The sequence below is a fragment of the Artibeus jamaicensis genome, unplaced genomic scaffold (assembly GCF_021234435.1).
Source record: "Artibeus jamaicensis isolate MK-2021 breed Jamaican fruit bat unplaced genomic scaffold, CSHL_Jam_final contig_864, whole genome shotgun sequence".
Classification (NCBI taxonomy): Eukaryota; Metazoa; Chordata; class Mammalia; order Chiroptera; family Phyllostomidae; genus Artibeus; species Artibeus jamaicensis.
Window position 1 is genome coordinate 637,298 of NW_026521992.1, and position 14,708 is coordinate 652,005.

The window sequence follows — 14,708 nt, forward strand, 5'->3', positions numbered from 1 at the left end:
CCAAATTGTAATTCTTCCTGTCACTTTTCTCCTTCCCCCAGAGCTTCTTTGAAGGGCAGTCTGCACCATGGGACTCTGCTAAGAAAGATGAGAACAGAATGAAGAACAGATATGGGAATATCATTGCGTGTAAGTATTGACAGTGTAATTGTGCTGTGGTATAACTTTATTTCGCATCTGCTAAGATTGACCGCCAGCCTCACATGGCAAGAATTTATAGTGCAATTACTGCCTTCATCCTGATGGAAAAGCTGGTGTCATGTTCCTATTAAAGGAAGGAAAAACTACCTAAATACCCCCACTATGTCAATGTGTCCTGCTTTAGGGCTAGTTTTACCTGTAGACTTAAGGTTTGGGTAACATGGGTAATGTTAAAATGCTGAGAAAGAAAATGCATTGTAGGAGTAAACGTAACAGCGCTAATGTTACACAGCTGCTACATGGGAATAAATAGAAATAATGATGTGCAGCACGCCCTACTGCAAGGAGCTCAGAGTTCTCCGCACACATTAACTCGTTAATCCTCCAGACACTTGGGTTAGGTAGGTCAGTAATAGCCCCATTTTAAGGACAGGAAACTGGAACTCAGAAGTTAAATGATAGTCCCCACATCACAACACTCATTAGCAAAAGAGCTAGGATTATACCTCAGAAATTCCCAGTTCCTACGGAACTGAATGTTCCCAATCCATAATGCCTTGGACGGTTTTTAAATTGAGCCCAACCTCATTAATGTTCCGTAACGATGCTGAGACACGTGGTAGATTGATGAGCCTCCTGCTCCCAGGGCTGAAGCCATCCATCCCCGGCAGTAAATTGCTCTAAGTCACACAGTCTGCACCAAGTGCTCACAAGGCACTAACAGAATTAATACTATTTCTAAATATATGTAAATTAAAGCAAAAAATGTGGAAATGGACACAGAAAGCATCTAGCTCATCATGTCTTCTTACAAAAGAACAAACTTGAAAGGTTTGGACAGTCTAAGGGAGCAATATATGAGCTTTATTGATAGTGGAAGTGCAATTAAATTTTATTCGCCTGAGTAACACTTTCTAGTAGGGCTGTGGAGATTCCGTGGCAGCACAGCACGGCGATGCTGTGGCGAGCAGCCCGCGTCCATGCTGTCCTGTGGCGGGCAGCCTGTGTCCACGCTGTCCGATACAGTAGCCACTCACCAGGTTGAGCACTCAGACTGTGGCTGGTGCAAGTGAGGAACTGAGTTCTGGGGTTTATTTTTAATTAAGCTTTTTCTTTCAAGATAACCGCAGAGTTACGTGTGGCTGTAAAAATAATACAGAGACAATGTATATGCATTACACACTTCCTCCCGATGGAAACACCTTGTGAAACTATAGTATATAGCAAAAAATATGTAGTTAATAATTGGGGTACTAACACTGATAACAGTCAAGGTAGAGTACATTCCCATTCCCACAAGAATCCCTGATGCTGTTCTTTTATAACCACATCCATTCCCTTAATCCTTAGAAACCATTCATCTCTTCTTCATTCTTGTAAGCTTGTCATTTCAAGCATGCTATAGAAATTGTACATTATGCAACCTTCTGGAATTGGCTGGTTTTCACTCAGCAAAATTCTCTAGAGAGGTATCCAGGTTATTGCACATATTCATTCCTTCTTTATTACTGAATAATATTCCTGGTATAGCTGTACCATTGTTTATTATTTTTTTTACTAAAGTATAGTTGACATACAAATTGTGTGACTTTCAAGTGCACAACAGGGTATTCAGCATTTTACCTTACAGAGTGATCACCCTGATAAATGCAGTAATCATCCATCACTCCACAATTATTACGCTACTGACTGTATTCCCTGTGTTGTACCTTACAGCCCCATCACTTCCGGATTTTATAGCTGGAAGTTTGTGCCTCTTTTTCCCCTTCACCTTGCTCACCTGTCCCCCACCCCCTTCCATCTGGCAACCATCGCTTTGTTCTCTGTATCTATGAGTATTTCTCTTTCATTTTGTTCAGTTTCTTTCGTTCTTTAGATTCCACATATAAGTGAAACCATATGATACTTGTCCTTCTCTGTCTTACTTGTTTCACTTGACATCATAACAACACTCTAGGTCCATCATGTTGTTGCAGATGACAAGATTCCATTCTTTTTATGGCTAGTATTCCGTTGTGTGTATATATATTATATACATATATACACAAACATGCACCGCATCTTTATTCGTTTGTCTATTGGTGATGGCTATGTTGCTTTTATGTCTTATCTGTTGTGAATAATGCTACAGTGAACATAGGGGTGCAGATTTCTTTATGAATTATTGTTTTCATTTTTTTTTTCAGATAGATACCCAGAATGGAATTGCTGGGTCATGTAGTAGGTCTATTTTTAGTTTTTCCAGGTAGCAACTGAGCTTTGAATTGTATTTGATCTAGTCATTTTGCATTTAAACAGTATGAGTCTAGTGACTCCCAAATTGGACGGTGAAAGTCTGCAGTGTATCTGTATATTTTATTTTTTTTAAAGGGAGCAAGGCTTACACACAACATTTGTGAACCATCCTGATTGCTCATGAGCACACCCTGCTTTCCCTTTGGCTACTCATAAAGCCAGATCAGTGGTTTTGCAGGGGACAAGTGTAACTTCGAGTATTTTGTTTGTTTGTTAGCTGAATGCTTCATTTGGTCATATGAGAATCCTTTTTAGATAGAAGATGCTTCCCTGAGATCTAAGGCTTAAACACTTCTCCATGAATTCAGTCAACACTACAGAGCACCAGACACTGGCCCACACTGAGGATTCCGAGGTGATGGAGATAAAGTCCCTGCTCCCAAGACAGAGCAGACCGGGCCGTAAGAGTGCTGCGGCTGTAGTTCAACACGAAGAGCACAGCTCTGTGCTGGAACCGTGTGCACTGCTCTGCCAAGGCTCAGCAAAGGAAAATGTTGTTTCTTGCCAGAGAGTGGTCATGGGAGAATTAGTTGACCAATACAGATATTCCAGGTTCCTTCATATTCTCTGGGAGCCCAGTGAAGGTTTGTACTGGTAAAAGATTACAGATTTGATATAATGGCTTAGAGCAGGGTGTTAAACTCACTTTCTCTGGGGGCCACATCAGCCTCGCAGTTGCCTTCAAAGAGCTGACTGTAATTTTAGGACTGTATAAATGTAACTACTCCTTAACTAGGGGCAAGGAGCTCGGTGCTGCTGCTGAGTAGAAACAGGTGCTTGACTGGATAAAACGTGGTGGAAGGCTGGATATGGCCCGCGGGCCTTGTGTTTGCCACCTGTGGCTTAGAGAATGCTTCCCAGGAGTTCCCTCAGTTCTGCAACAAACTCTAAAGGGATTCATGGAGGTGAAAAGGGGAATTCACAGCAGTCCCTGGCCCCGCTCACACACCAAGTAGAAGGGGATGTGGATGAGCCTTTGCCCTGAGGTTGCTATATCCTGGATGTGGGCCTGAGGCTGAGCGTGAGGCAGTGTCAGCGGGGTGTGATTTGAGGTGTGCTCAGGGATCCAGCTGGCCTCGTTTAGTGTAGCTTTGAGTCTGCTCCTTCCCGGGGCATAGTTTAATGCCTGCACTTGGTAGACACTTGAGAAATACTTTTGAATGATTAATGAAAACAATAAAAGCTACCATTTGCTGAGCATTTCCTATATGCTAGATACCACTCTAAGCACTTAATACATATTAACTTACATGCTCCCTATAACAATACCATGAAAGAGATATTATATCTGTTTTACAGTCAAGGAAATTAAGGCATAAAGTAAAATGATTGCACAGTTAAGACACAGAGGCAGGATTTCAACCCAAGAGAAGCTTTTATAACCGCTAACAGTTGGTCCCCACCAGCTTGCCACACTGCCTGAACGTCCTGCCATCACCGCTGTGGTATGCACAGGCCAGTGGCAGTGATGAGAGACAACTTAAGGAGACTTTAGTGCTCTCCCTTCCCTTCCTTCATCTTTCCAGGCCAACCCAAATTTAAAAACTGTACACTCGCTGTTGAAAGGTAGCTCGAGCTAAGTCCGGTAGACCCAGACTGACCCTCGAGTCCCCTGTACAGAAATTTGAGAGCTGTCTTCTACAGAAGTTCTTCTTTGATGTCTATTGTCTAAGAAAGATAATGAGGTCAGCATCTAATTTGTAATAATTGTTCACCTATCATCGCTCATTGACACCTAGTGCAGAATGGGTGCTCAGGGGAACAGGATGTCAGAGGACATCTAGTAACAGGCTGGGTGTGGGAAAGGAAGCAGCGACGGGACAGTGCAGCCTGCGGCCTGGTGGTCCGGTTCTGCGGGATGGCTGGGGGGAACTGGCGGGCACATTGGAGTGCTGGGTGGGAAGGGGAGCCCAGCGAAAGACATGCATGGCCTGACCTACCTCCAACACTATTGTAATAAAAGTTTTTACTGTCTTTTTCTCATGAAGACATTTAAAACCCACGAATTCTATATAAATATAAACTACTTCAATTCTCCAAGTGTTGTCCTCATTTTCAAGTTGAGGCATGGAGAGATGATGTGACTTTGCCTGTGATCACATGAATAGGTAGGAGTCATTTTGTGACTAAAAAAATGATATTCTAGTTTAATTATTTAGAGAAGCTTGTTTTTATAGACTCAAGTAGAGGCATCGGCCTCCAGGCAAACACAGATTGCTTCCTTTCTGTGGAGAGTCTGCCAGCTCACCGAGGCATTCCAAGCAGGTTCTCTCCTGTAAAGTTCCGTTCAGCCTCCAGACCTCCTGCCCCCTGCCCTCCACCTGGGCCTTCTGGGGACTGGCCATACAGCTGTTTTCCACAGAAATATTTAATCTCATTATTCAACCTTATTTTTCCTCACAGCTGGACTAAAAAGTATGTGGTTAAGTAGATCCAGTAATTCATCCCCTCATTCCACAAATATCTATTGATCACTTACTGTTTGCCAGACACCATGCTAGGCACCATGACAGAAAGATGATTGAATACAATCAGGCACTCCCTCCTATCAACACATCCAAGCGCAGGGCCGACACACTCATTCTGTAAAGGGCCAAATAATATATAGCGTGGGCCTTGCAGACCTGCCGTTCTCCACGCAGCTCCTCGGCCCTGCTGTTGAAAGCCTCCATCAACAATACATGAATGAATGGACTGTCTACATTCCAATAAGACTTTTTTTTTCACATCAAGCAAATGGCTGATTCAAGAGAGGTGGAGGAGAGATCCCTCGTAGCCATGACTCTGGACTCCATTTCCGGGTGGTCTGCCCAGCTGTCGCCTCTGCTCCTGATCTCCAGGGCTGATTTTCCAGCCCTCTCCTGCTCACCATTCTTCCCCTCCCGGGCTCAGTCAGTGTTGCTCCACCAGGTCGCACTGTTTCAGTGCCTACCTGGGAATAATGTCCTGAGAGGGAGAGGCAGACCTCTCTGCCTGTTGCACTGTCCATTTTTTCAATGCGACCTCTCCACTGCCATAGCATCCCAACGCCTTTCCCTGTGCACACATGTGCTTCTTTTTTTCCACATATTTTTTAAATAAAAGCTGTACATAGTTAAGGTACATAACATGATGATTTAATATGCACAGTGAAATGATTACTGCAGTCAAGCTAATTAATGTATCTTCTCTGCACATACCGGTAGTTGCAGTTGCCGTGCATGTGGTAAGAGCACCTGAAATCTGCTCTCTCAGCCTATGTCCGTTTATTCACCACAGTCATCTGGCTGCAGGTTAGATCTTGAGGTTTATCCATCCCACGTAACTGCAGCTTTGTACCCTGTGATGAGCATCTCCCGTTTCCCACACCCCAGCCCCTGGCAAAACCATTGTTGTGCTCTCTGCTTCTTTGTATTTAATGTTTTTAGATTCCACACATAAGTGAGATCGCACACTTTTTCCTTCCTATGCCTGTCTTCTTTTACTTAGCATAAGTCCTTCTAGGTTTATTCATGCTGTTGCAAATGGTTATCTTTTCCTCTAGTTTCTGTTTTCCAAAGTCCCTTTTGAGCTGCCTACGGTTATTAATATGACTCTGTGTAAGTCTCTATGCTGACATAAACTGAAGTATCACTCAGACCACCTCCCAAACCATTATTTCTGCTTTTAAAAGAGGGGATCCTTAGATATTACTGTTGATCCACCCCCGCTAACTGGGATGAGTTTAATACCACACATGGGTTGCAGGTATACACTACTGTTGGCTTAGTACCAGAGCTCTCTGGTACCGGCCCTTGCCCAGTCTTCACATCAGACCACTCAGGCCGAGCGTTACCTCGCTACAGAGTGGCCCCAGTCAGGTGTGAGCTTCCCAGGTGACCCTGATGGAGCCACTGCTGTGCCTGGAACTGCTCTGAGAACCGACATCTGGAACTGGTTCCTTTGAGATTGTCTATGTGGCTTTAGTTATGGCAGTGGAAAAATATCCTCAGTATTGTTAGAGTTGTGGAAGGATTTGAAGAATTTAAAAAAATGAAGGTACTTATCTTAATCATGCTGATGTATATACCCACATTGGCTGTGTAAGTCATAGGGAAGACGAGTGCTCTCACCATCTCCCCTGACCCCCAAAGAAGTATGTAATTGTGGAAAGAAGATTTCAGTAACTGGGAAGCCCGCTCCATAGCACCTGGGCCTTGGGATTAACATCACTAACTAGGATGAGCAATGGGGGGATTCAGTCAGCATCTTAAAGATTCCTGATAGTGCTTTCAGAGAACATAAGAAGAACTAGTAATGATCACATTCCCTGTTTTGCAACAGTGTTTAAATATAAAATGCTTTCAGTGGTGCTTAAAAACTGTTTATTGGCTTTTGCTCTTAAGTAAGTTAAACTTTTTTCTTATTTATACTATAAATTTGCTGAGCTAGCCCTTTCCAAATATAAACTAGTACCCAGTCCACCATTAGCATACCACACACACAAACATAGCCCTCCTGGTACTCTCAGCAGTTCCTAATTATAATAAACTCAGAGCTTAAGACATACACCAAATCTCCCAGCTAACAGCAGCCCCTTAAATTGGGGGACCTCTTCTCCAGGGACAGTTGATTAGAGATAACAGCCAGAACCTGCAGACCTTTCCCAGGCTCCCTTGCCCCTTTCTGTGGTCCAGTCAGCAAAGACATATTGGTCCTACATGTGCCAGGCTCCGGGTCAAGTTGAAGGAAGCATAAGAGACCATAAGATGCAAACAGTAGCTGACGCAGGCGAGGAAGGGAGCTGGGTGAAGGCAGAGGCCCTGAGGGTGGCCCTATCTCAGCGGGGTGTCCCAAGGAGCCACGTCACTGGAGCAGAGTGAGCATGACCAAAGGGAGAGGTGGGAAATGTGCAGATGCTGGGGTGACCCGCAGTAAGTCAAAACACAGCCCCTGCCCTCAGGAAACTGACATTCCCTGTGGGTGGGAGGAGAAAATTAAGTGATTATACTGGACTAAATGGTTATACAAATGAGGGAAGTAAAGTTAAGAGCCACAAAGAGAGAGACACATGGGACTGTGAAACCCCATAATGGCAGTTGACTTATTCAGGGGGTGTGAAGGCTTCCCTGAGGACATGAAATGGAAGACCACGTACATTATGAACAGACTCTTCACCTGAGAGAACCCTTGAGTTTGTGGAACTGAAGGAAAACCCAGGTTGGAGCTGGGAGGCCTGGGTGAGGGCAGTTGGCCAAAGAGGGAGGGAAGTCCGAGCGAGACCTGCAGGGCCTTCTAGGGAAGATTAAGGATTTTAGTCTTCATTACAAGAACAAGGAAAACCTCATTAAAGGGGTTTTTGAGGAGAAGAGGTGAGGGTTGTTAATTAAATTTGCCTTTGGAAAATTTAATCCAGCTGTGAAGTAAAACATACTAATTGGAAGGGAACACTAGCTAAGAGATTCAGTAGCCCAGGTGAGAAGCAATGATAATGCAGACTAGAAAGAAAAGATGTAGATGGATTCAAGAGACGTGATTGGCCAAACAGAATGGATAGGATGTGGGGTAAAGAAGTCAAGAGTCAAAGGTGTTTCTGACTTTCAGAAGGATGGATGGGTGGGTGGACAGACGGACAGATGGATGGATGGACAGACTGTTTACTCAGATGGGTAACCCTGGAAGGGAGCCATATTTGGAGTGTAGCTCACAGGTAGGTAACAGGTTGGTGGTAGCAGGGAAGACTTCTGAGGGGAATCTGAGGACACTGAGATGCCTTTGAAACATTCAAATGAGATGTCAAGCAGGCAGTTACATAGACTGCTGCGGAACCAGAAAGAGGAAGGTCTGGACCCGAATATAGATTAGTGAATTTGGGGCATTTAGATGTGGTTGAAGCCATTGGTGTGGTGAGATTATCTGTGCAGGGAATATAGAGGGCATCAAGAGTCTAGAGGGACTTTAATGAGAGAAATGCTGAGACAGAACTACCTAACACGTACAAAGGAGCATTGCACCATGGAGCACAGGGCATGTTGCTGTCCTGCTGGAAAACTAGTGCAGAGAAGACTATGATGTAGCAACCTGAGGATAGTTCATGAACTTAGTAAGAGCTGCTTGAATGGAGTGAGTGAGGACTGAGAAGGCAAATGAGTGAAGACAGTGAGGAAAGACAGCAAGGATAAACAGCTTTATTAAGGGGAACAGAGGGGGTATCTTCTGAGCTTGGTTTTCATCTTGATTGGGTCCCTCATGCCCTCCTACTCCATTTCCCTGGCAAATTGTGAGGTAGCTAAGAGGAGAGTGAAAGCTCTGCCCCACCTGATACTTTTAATCCATAACCCAGTCTTGATGCCCCTGCTGAAGACACATTTCCAGAAGTTTGTTTCAATAGCAGCATGCTTCTCTCTGCTAATTGAGTGACTCCTACAAGTTTTACTTTTCAAGAATCTACCTCTGTTATGACCCAGCTTAGGTATAAAGGCAGGTGACGGGAGGGAGGGTGAACAGAATTTAGTTACATAAGAACAAACAATCGGGGAGAGCTTTTGGCATTAAAATTCAGGTGGATGAGAGTAAGGGAGAAATAGATTGATACACAACATTTAGAAAGGCAAAAAGTAAATCTAGAAAAAACAGGTAAAATAAAAGTCAGGGGTTCTACCAAGTTTCCGAAGAATGATGAGTAAGAATCTTTGACAGAGCATCAGGTGAAAAAAAGACACAAGGGGAGACTAAATTAGGAATACCTAAAACCAACTGCAAAAATAAAACTTAACACAAGCTACCCACCACCATGCTCAAAGGTTCCCTAATTGCTTCACATTCAGAACATGCATGGCCTGAGCACCATGTGGGAACAAGCAGGGGTGTCGGGCTGGAGTAGGAGTCAACAAGGGATCAGACACCAGGCACTCCCAAAGGTCACTTGGTTTTTCTGCATCTTGTACAGCGAAACCTGTGTAGCAGCAAGCATGTAACCACAGGAAGAGCAAAACCCCACTATTTGAAGATCATTTGTAATTAAAATTAATTTTGAATCTCATCTCAGTGGGCAAATGTTTCTCAGATCACTGTGATTCCAATTGACCTTAAATATGCCATCTACATTTAGCAGAAAGAGTGAATAGGTAGTAGGTGGAAGATTATAAATGACATACTGCACTACTGCACTTCTGCTGCTGTAGTAATATCGAATCATGTGCAAGCCAGCCTGTTACCTGTATCTGTTATGTTCAATATGAAAATCTTAAAATATGTGAAGCTACTTAGTGGTATTTCAGAGATAAGGTTACTTGAAGAAAAGGGCATAGGTAACACATTTTAGGGGCTTAGAGCATAGAGACCTGTTTTAAATCTCAAATTACCCCACTTCTATTGCAGGAAGCAAACATGCACCCATGCACACACACAAAAATTCATGCACACATGTACATTCATAAATACCAACATGCATGCACATATGCATGCTCATTCACAATGCAGGCACGTATGCCTATATTCATGCATCATAAACACATGCATGCATGCATGGATGCAAACATACATGGAGGAAGCACCAGCAGATTATAATTTCTCAACAGTGAGCAGTGGTTAGTTATGCTTTGTAATATGTTTTTATGTGCCTGTTTCTTACCCCCCCAAATATAATATACAGGAAAGGCATTATTGAAATAAATGTGAGGAATGGCAACACGGCCTTGATGCAGATTATTTCTCAACATGTCAGATTTTTGTTACCTTTCTTCAGGGGTAACATTGAGCTGTGATTATAATATAAACTTTGGTTGGATTTTGATCACATTCCACTCATCCATGGCTAAATAGGTTACTTTTTCCACAATTATAAAAGCAATGCACACACATTAAAGAAAAATGCGCACTAATGAAAACTTGTAAAAAATTGCCCAGAACCTCACCAACCAAATTCAAACCCTGCTAATTCTTTTTCTGTTTCCTTCAAATCCCTTTTTAGTTTTCTGCTTTGAAGTTGATGGCTTTATTTTTTTAATAAAGATAGGTCTTTTGTTTTCTTGCTGATTATGAAGTTAGCATAAGCTATGTAGACAATGGAAGTAGCACACGTAATCACAAAGATAAAAGTTAGACATCACTCCAAACCTTACCACCAGCAGAAACCCCACCTTTCAGTTACCCCACCGTGCACTCCTACACACACATGCAAATATGCAGGGCATTGCACAGGACAGACTCTCATGAGACATGCTGCTCCGTAACCTGCTCTACTTCACTCTGCAATATGTCACTGGGATCCTTCCAGGTAAAGACAGAGTAATTCTTTTTAAAAAAATATATTTTATTGATTATGCCATTACAGTTGTCCCATTCCCCCCCTTCATTTCCCTCCACCCTGCACACCCCTTTCCCCACCATTCCCCTCTCTTAGTTTATGTCCATGTGTCACAAGTTCTTTAGATTCTATATTTCCCATACTATTCTTGCCCTCCCCCCTGTCTATTTTCTACCTACTGTCTATGCTACTTATTCTCTGTACGTTCTCCCCCTTTCTCCTCCTCCCACTCCCCTGTTGCTAACCCTCCTTGTGATCTCCATTTCTATGGTTCCGCTCCTGATCTAGCTATCCTCTTAGTTTGCTTTTGTTTTAGGTGTGGTTGTTAATAACTGTGAGATTGTTGTTCTTTCACTGTTCATCTTTTTTATCTTCATTTTCTTAGATAAGTCCCTTTAACATTTCATATAATAAGGGCTTGGTGATGATGAACTCCTTGGATTTGACCTTATCTGAGAAGCATTTTATCTGTCCTTCCATTCTAAATGAAAGTTTTGCTGGATAGAGCAATCTTGGATGTAGGTCTTTGGATTTCATGACCTGGAATACTTCTTTCCAGCCCCTTACAGCCCCTTCTTGCCTGTAAGGTCTCTTTTGAGAAATCTGCTGACAGTCTGATGGGAACTCCTTTGTAGGTGACTGTCCCCTTAGCTCTTGCTGCTTCTAGGATTCTCTCCTTCATTTTAATCTTGGCTAATATAATTATGATGTGCTTTGGTGTGTTTCTTCTTGGGTCCAACTTCTTTGGGACTCTCTGAGCTTCCTGGATTTCCTGGAAGTCTATTTCCTTTGCCAGATTGGGAAAGTTCTCCTTTATTATTTGTTCAAATAAGTTTTCCACTTGATGTTCTTTCTCTTCCCCTTCTGGTACCCCTATAATTCAGATGTTGGAGCATTTACAGATGTTCTGGAGGTTCCTAAGCTTCTCCTCATTTTTTTTAATTCTTGTTTCTTCATATTTTTCTGTTTGGTCATTTTTTTCTTCCTTCTGGTCCACTCCTTTAATTTGAGTCCCAGTTTCCTTTCCATAACTATTGGTTTCCTGTGCATTACCATTCATTTCAATTAGTTTAGCCTTCATTTGTTCCTCTAATTTGTGACTAAAATCAACCAGTTCTCTGAGCATCCTGATCACCAGTGTTTTGAACTGTGCATCTGAATGGTTGGCTATCTCTTGGTCGTTTAGAATTATTATCTGTGGGGCTTTGAACTGTTCTTGAGCCATAATGTTTTGGTCTGTTGGCACCTGTTATGTATGAGGGGTAGAGCCTTAGGTGTTCACCAGGGTGGGGCGACCCAGTTGCTGGGTTGTGATACTACATGTGCGGGTGGGGTCAGAGAGGGGCAGTGGTGTTTGTTCTGCTCTTTCTTGGATTTTGGTTCCCTCTGCTGCTTCCTGCAAGCAAACCTGGCCCTCCTGGTGCTGGCTCCCAGGTGTGTGGGCCTGTGCACCCTCCAGGACCCTGTGGGTCTCTCCAACAAACTCTCTGTGAGCCTGGGAGCTTCTCCTGGCACCTGGACCCCAAAAGTTTTTCCAATTTGTGCTTTTGGGCTTTAATTCCCATTCCTGGGGCCCTAGCCTGGGAGTTCTGTCTCACTGCTTGCTCCTTCACCTGGTTTATCTGGGCATGAATGTGTGACCACAGTCAGCCAGCCGCCTTGCGCCTCCACTGGGTCTGCCCATTGCCACCCCACACCTGGGATCTGCCAACCACCGTCTGGGTACCTGAGTCAGTCTCACCACTTTTTCCTGCACGACCCCGCTCTGCCAGCCACTGGCTCTGCCCCTCTTACCAGTCTGGCTGAGTGGTTCATTGTTGTCGGACTCCGTACAGTTTAATTTTCTGTGTTTTGGTTGCATTTTTGTTACTAAAACTTTGTTGTCTTTAAACTTGGTTGTGCGAGGAGGCACAGTGTTTCCATGTATGCCTCCATCTTGGCCGGAAGTCAAGACAGAGTAATTCTTTGTAATCCTTTTTAATGACTATATCATACCCTTCTTTTGTAAGACTACTGATGATCAGTGCTCTATTGATATCATTGAATGGTTTAAACGAGGTGGGGCTAGAATATATTTTGTTTTAGAAAAGAAGGTCTCAGCGTGGATTCACTAGAGAGGGAGGTGTCTAGAAGTAAGACTGAAATAGTCCAAGTGAGACTTTATCAGGTCTTGAATGAAGTCATTGGCAGTAATGATACAAGTGACAGCTCACTTTCACTTAATTAGTACCATGTACCACAATTTTATCACTGAAAGAAAAAATACCCCATAAACCTCATTTCAGTAATTCTTAAGCACATCTACTATGTACACATGAATAATGTAGGACAGTTGTCCTTTTGTAGCAACTGTAGGGCCATTTGCCAGCTCAGCCTTTATTTCATCAGGGAACGGGAACCAGCCCAGCAGAGGAACTCTGGGACACTCTCAGTCTGAAATCCATGAGATGCCCTTCCATCCTTTGAAAGAATATTTCCCTAGGATATCTGAGGCTAGAGAGGAACATGAAGAGCTGTTCTTCAAGGGAAAGGGTGGACTCCTGATGTTTTTAAAATGTGGTAAAATAGTCTTCTGCCAAGATGGAGGCTTAGGTGGAGACGCCGTGCTTTCTCACACAACCAAGTTTAGAGACAACAAAATATTAGCAACAGAAAACACAGCCAGAACACAGAAAATTGAACTTTTCAGAAGTCTGATAACAACGAATGCTTCAGCCTGACCAGTAAGAGGGGCAAAACCAGCAGCTAGCGGAGCAGGGTTGCACAAGAAAACTCGGTCAGATGGACTCAGGCGCACCGATCCTAGGCGTGGGGTTGCAAAGGGCCAACCCAGTGAGTGACCCAGTGAACGACCCGTGGATCCAGCGAGGGTGAAGGGTGGCGGGTTGACTGTGCTGGCGCATTCCTGCACAGATAGACCGGCAAAGGAGTGGGCAGTGAGACGGAACCCAGCGGGTCCCAGCAACGGGAGGCAGCAGAGACGGCCACCATTTCCCAGCTCTGACCCCGCCCCCACATACAGTTCACAACCCAGAGACCTAAGCAACCCTACCCTGGTGAACACCTAAGGCTTTGCTCCTCACCCAGCAGCGGGAAGCAGGAGAGGGGGACGCCATTTCCCCACTCTGACCCCTCCACCACATACAGCCTCACAACCCAACGACCCCACCCTGGAGTCCCTGCCTCGCCCCTAAGGCTCTGCTTCTCATACTTAACGGGCATGAACAGACCAAAAATGGCTCAAGAAGATCTCAAAGCCCCAGAGCCCATAAATCTAAGCGACGAAGAAATAGCAGAACTTTCAGATGCACAGTTCAAAACACTGGTGATCAGGATGCTCACAGAACTGGTTGATTTTAGTCACAAATTAGAGGAACATATGAAGGCTAAACTAATTAAAATGAATGGAAATGCACAGGAAACCAATAGTAATGGAAAGGAAACTGGGACTCAAATCAAAGGAGTGGACCAGAAGGAGGATAAAAATGACCAACCAGAAAAGACTGAAGAAACAAGAATTCAAAAAAATGAGGAGAGACTTAGGAACCTCCAGGACATCTTTAAACGCTCCAACATCTGAATTATAGGGGTACCAGAAGGGGGAAAGGTACAGCCACCAGTGGAAAACATTTGAACAAATAATAAAGGAGAATTTCCCCAATCTGGCAAAGGAAATAGATTTCCAGGAAATCCAGGAACCTCAGAGAGTCCCAAAGATGTTGGACCCAAGAAGGAACACACCAAGGCACATCATAATTATGTTAGCCAAAATTGAAATGAAGGAGAGAATCCTAGAAGCAGCAAGAGATAAGGGGACAGTCACCTACAAAGGAGTTCCCATCAGACTGTCAGCAGATTTCTCAAAAGAGACCTTACAGGCAAGAAGGGGCTGGAAAGAGGTATTCTAAGTCATGAAATCCAAAGACCTACAACCAAGATTGCTCTATCCAGCAAACTTTCATTTAGAATGGAAGGACAGATAAAATGCTTCTCAGATAAGGTCAAA

The 14,708-nt window shown here is 43.8% G+C and overlaps 1 protein-coding gene across 4 annotated transcripts in view; it reads left to right on the forward strand.

Annotated features, from left to right (window-relative positions):
* The window catches only part of PTPRM (protein tyrosine phosphatase receptor type M), a 613,403-nt gene that overhangs the window by 507,005 nt on the left and 91,690 nt on the right, over window positions 1–14,708 (forward strand). For all 4 annotated transcript variants that reach the window (XM_053673443.1, XM_053673444.1, XM_053673445.1 and 1 more), the window contains one exon: window positions 42–129. In XM_053673443.1, coding sequence (XP_053529418.1) covers window positions 42–129 — 88 coding nt within the window. The remainder of the gene's footprint in view (window positions 1–41; window positions 130–14,708) is intronic.